This window comes from Cyclopterus lumpus, chromosome 15 (genome assembly GCF_009769545.1).
Source record: "Cyclopterus lumpus isolate fCycLum1 chromosome 15, fCycLum1.pri, whole genome shotgun sequence".
NCBI classification, from domain to species: domain Eukaryota; kingdom Metazoa; phylum Chordata; class Actinopteri; order Perciformes; family Cyclopteridae; genus Cyclopterus; species Cyclopterus lumpus.
The window spans coordinates 925001-930000 of NC_046980.1; the positions used below are offsets into that span (position 1 = coordinate 925001).

A 5000-nucleotide genomic window follows, 5' to 3' on the forward strand; every position below is an offset into this window, starting at 1 on the left:
ACCAGTGGGCGACTCCTCTGGTTGTATAGAAGTCTATGCTTCATGTGTTAAAGCTGCATTCTCTCTCCTGACCACCAGGGGGCGACTCCTCTGGTTGTATAGAAGTCTATGCTTCATGTGTTAAAGCTGCATTCTCTCTCCTGACCACCAGTGGGCGACTCCTCTGGTTGTATAGAAGTCTATGCTTCATGTGTTAAAGCTGCATTCTCTCTCCTGACCACCAGTGGGCGACTCCTCTGGTTGTATAGAAGTCTATGCTTCATGTGTTAAAGCTGCATTCTCTCTCCTGACCACCAGGGGGCGACTCCTCTGGTTGTATAGAAGTCTCTGCTTCATGTGTTAAAGCTGCATTCTCTCTCCTGACCACCAGGGGGCGACTCCTCTGGTTGTATAGAAGTCTATGCTTCATGTGTTAAAGCTGCATTCTCTCTCCTGACCACCAGGGGGCGACTCCTCTGGTTGTATAGAAGTCTATGCTTCATGTGTTAAAGCTGCATTCTCTCTCCTGACCACCAGGGGGCGACTCCTCTGGTTGTATAGAAGTCTATGCTTCATGTGTTAAAGCTGCATTCTCTCTCCTGACCACCAGGGGGCGACTCCTCTGGTTGTATAGAAGTCTATGCTTCATGTGTTAAAGCTGCATTCTCTCGACTGACCACCAGGGGGCGACTCCTCTGGTTGTATAGAAGTCTATGCTTCATGTGTTAAAGCTGCATTCTCTCTCCTGACCACCAGGGGGCGACTCCTCTGGTTGTATAGAAGTCTATGCTTCATGTGTTAAAGCTGTATTCTCTCTATTGACCACCAGGGGGCGACTCCTCTGGTTGTATAGAAGTCTATGCTTCATGTGTTAAAGCTGCATTCTCTCTCCTGACCACCAGGGGATGACTCCTCTGGTTGTATAGAAGTCTATGCTTCATGTGTTAAAGCTGCATTCTCTCTCCTGACCACCAGGGGGCGACTCCTCTGGTTGTATAGAAGTCTATGCTTCATGTGTTAAAGCTGCATTCTCTCTACTGACCACCAGGGGGCGACTCCTCTGGTTGTATAGAAGTCTATGCTTCATGTGTTAAAGCTGCATTCTCTCTCCTGACCACCAGGGGGCGACTCCTCTGGTTGTATAGAAGTCTATATAAATGACTCTACTTCTCTTGATGTATTCCCTCAGTAAACATTGTAAACATTAGTTTTTGGTCTCAATTTCTAGTTTCAAGTTTTCTTCAATACAGAATGATGTTCATTTAGTAAATTATGGTAATTTAGAGTCAAACAGACCATAAAGCAGGTGATGCTTTAGGGCGGGGCAACAGGGTGATTGACAGGTTGTTACCACATCATTGTCTGTGTTTGAGTTTTTTTTTTACTTCATCAAAGTTAATTGTAACATTCTATTCAGTGTTTGGTTGTATTTAGCTCCTTCCTCTTAGAAATATAATGGTTATTTTAAAGGCTGTGTGGTTCCACGAAGAACCATTTAGATGGTTCTCCATGTTTCTCATATGGTTCTATAAAATATTAAAGGGGTTCTTAATTCATGTTTGAGTTATTCGATTGTGGAGGATGGTATCGTTAAAGATTTGATGAATTTGGGAAAGAAAATTTTAAAAAGTTTCTTTGGAGAACCAGAATGGTGTTTTAAGTGCACCATTTCAGGTTATTTTGAGTTCCTTAAATGTTCTTTTAAAGAAGCATTTAAGAAAATGTTCTTTTAAGAACCTTGATCTGAAATGTTCTTTGTGGAACCAGAAACGGTTCTTCTATGGTATCACTCACCCTGCGCCCTGTAATCTGAATGGAGCTGCGAAACATACCTCGAACTCAAGGTACTCCTGTCGGAGTTTCTGCTCCTCCAGCTCGCGACCTTTGACCTTCTGGTTCGGCGTGGAGGCCGTGAGGTCAGCCAGCTCGGAGGAGACCGCCCTGAACCGGTTCTCATGAGATTTGACCTGTTCTTCCTGACGGGGAAAATCATCAAAATGGTAATGAACGCTGTGACTTTATCTGAGGAGGATCAGGAAGCTGTAATGAAGCCGGACTGAGGTTCTCACCTGGGACAGCTTGGTGTTGGATCCCGGAAGAAGAGGTCGGCTGAATCTCTTCTGGGAGCCGATCGCCGCCGGGAACGGGGGCGCAGAAAACATGGCCGCCACCACGTTGATGCGCGTGATCCACGACTGCATCTGTTCTGCATTCCTGCGGGGACAAGGATGACACCACAGGAGTCAACCTGGTTCTGGTTTCATAAAGACCTGCTGTCTTTGTCCTCAAGGTACAGAGTCTCAGGGTAGGTACAGAGTCTCAGTGGGCAGAGTCTCAGGGTACAGAGTCTCAGTGGGCAGAGTCTCAGTGGACAGAGTCTCAGGGTATATAGTCTCAGGGTACAGAGTCTCAGGGTAGGTACAAAGTATCAGTGGACAGAGTCTCAGTGGACAGAGTCTTAGGGTAGGTACAAAGTCTAAATGGACAGAGTCTCGGGGTATATAGTCTCAGGGTACAAAGTCTTAGTGGACAGAGTCTCAGTGTACAGAGTCTCAGGGTATATAGTCTCAGGGTATATAGTCTCAGGGTACAGAGTCTCAGGGTGCAGAGTCTCAGGGTACAGAGTCTCAGTGGACAGAGTCTCAGTAGACAGAGTCTCAGTGGACAGAGTCTCAGGGTACAGAGTCTCAGGGTACAGAGTCTCAGGGTACATAGTCTCAGTGGGCAGAGTCTCAGGGTGCAGAGTCTCAGGGTACAGAGTCTCAGGGTACAGAGTCTCAGGGTAGGTACATAGTCTCAGTGGACAGAGTATCAGGGTACAGAGTCTCAGGGTAGGTACATAGTCTAAGTGGACAGAGTCTCAGTGGACAGAGTCTCAGTGGACAGAGTCTCAGGGTATATAGTCTCAGGGTACAGAGTCTCAGGGTAGGTACAAAGTATCAGTGGACAGAGTCTCAGTGGACAGAGTCTTAGGGTAGGTACAAAGTCTAAATGGACAGAGTCTCGGGGTATATAGTCTCAGGGTACAAAGTCTTAGTGGACAGAGTCTCAGTGTACAGAGTCTCAGGGTATATAGTCTCAGGGTATATAGTCTCAGGGTACAGAGTCTCAGTGGACAGAGTCTCAGTGTACAGAGTCTCAGGGTATATAGTCTCAGGGTATATAGTCTCAGGGTACAGAGTCTCAGTGGACAGAGTCTCAGTGGACAGAGTCTCAGTGTACAGAGTCTCAGGGTACATAGTCTCAGGGTATATAGTCTCAGGGTACAGAGTCTCAGGGTACAGAGTCTCAGTGTACAGAGTCTCAGGGTATATAGTCTCAGGGTATATAGTCTCAGGGTACAGAGTCTCAGTGGACAGAGTCTCAGTGGACAGAGTCTCAGGGTACAGAGTCTCAGGGTACAGAGTCTCAGTGGGCAGAGTCTCAGTGGGCAGAGTCTCAGGGTACAGAGTCTCAGGGTACAGAGTCTCAGTGGGCAGAGTCTCAGGGTGCAGAGTCTCAGGGTACAGAGTCTCAGGGTACAGAGTCTCAGGGTAGGTACATAGTCTCAGTGGACAGAGTATCAGGGTACAGAGTCTCAGGGTAGGTACATAGTCTCAGTGGACAGAGTCTCAGTGGACAGAGTCTCAGTGGACAGAGTCTCAGTGGACAGAGTCTCAGGGTATATAGTCTCAGGGTATATAGTCTCAGGGTAGGTACAAAGTATCAGTGGACAGAGTCTCGGGGTATATAGTCTCAGGGTACAAAGTCTTAGTGGACAGAGTCTCAGTGTACAGAGTCTCAGGGTATATAGTCTCAGGGTATATAGTCTCAGGGTAGGTACAAAGTCTAAATGGACAGAGTCTCGGGGTATATAGTCTCAGGGTACAAAGTCTTAGGGTAGGTACATAGTCTCAGTGGACAGAGTCTCAGTGGACAGAGTCTCAGTGGACAGAGTCTCAGTGTACAGAGTCTCAGGGTATATAGTCTCAGGGTATATAGTCTCAGGGTACAGAGTCTCAGGGTACAGAGTCTCAGTGTACAGAGTCTCAGGGTATATAGTCTCAGGGTATATAGTCTCAGGGTACAGAGTCTCAGTGGACAGAGTCTCAGTGGACAGAGTCTCAGTGGACAGAGTCTCAGGGTACAGAGTCTCAGGGTACAGAGTCTCAGTGGGCAGAGTCTCAGTGGGCAGAGTCTCAGGGTACAGAGTCTCAGGGTACAGAGTCTCAGGGTAGGTACATAGTCTCAGTGGACAGAGTATCAGGGTACAGAGTCTCAGGGTAGGTACATAGTCTCAGTGGACAGAGTCTCAGTGGACAGAGTCTCAGTGGACAGAGTCTCAGGGTATATAGTCTCAGGGTATATAGTCTCAGGGTAGGTACAAAGTATCAGTGGACAGAGTCTCGGGGTATATAGTCTCAGGGTACAAAGTCTTAGTGGACAGAGTCTCAGTGTACAGAGTCTCAGGGTATATAGTCTCAGGGTATATAGTCTCAGGGTAGGTACAAAGTCTAAATGGACAGAGTCTCGGGGTATATAGTCTCAGGGTACAAAGTCTTAGTGGACAGAGTCTCAGTGTACAGAGTCTCAGGGTACATAGTCTCAGGGTATATAGTCTCAGGGTACAGAGTCTCAGTGGACAGAGTCTCAGGGTACAGAGTCTCAGTGTACAGAGTCTCAGGGTATATAGTCTCAGGGTAGGTACAGAGTCTCAGGGTACAGTCTCAGTGGACATAGTATAAGGTTACAAAGTATCAGGGTATAGAGAGACAGACAGACAGGTTCTTACGGAGCCTGCAGCAGGAAGACCCTCCAGTCAGCCGTCCTCAGGTAGAAGACGTTGGGTCTCTTGCTGTAATCGGCTGCTCTCATGGCCAGAGAGTGATGGATGGAGACGGCGTTCTTCACGTCCTCCTCCGACAGCTCGCGCTCCACACGGAACTCATCCTGTCAGCCAATCACAAAGCAGCGTGACATCAGTCAGCCAATCACGTTCAAAACTGCTCAAACACAACTACAAGTCCCAGAAAGCACAGTTT

At 47.6% G+C, this 5000-nt stretch overlaps 1 protein-coding gene across 2 annotated transcripts in view; it reads right to left on the reverse strand.

Annotated features, from left to right (window-relative positions):
* psda (pleckstrin and Sec7 domain containing a) overlaps positions 1-5000 on the reverse strand; it is a 63802-nt gene that overhangs the window by 2082 nt on the left and 56720 nt on the right. For both annotated transcript variants that reach the window (XM_034551825.1, XM_034551826.1), the window contains 3 exons: positions 4751-4908; positions 2049-2193; positions 1812-1955 (listed from right to left, as the gene is read on the reverse strand). In XM_034551825.1, coding sequence (XP_034407716.1) covers positions 1812-1955; positions 2049-2193; positions 4751-4908 — 447 coding nt within the window. The remainder of the gene's footprint in view (positions 1-1811; positions 1956-2048; positions 2194-4750; positions 4909-5000) is intronic.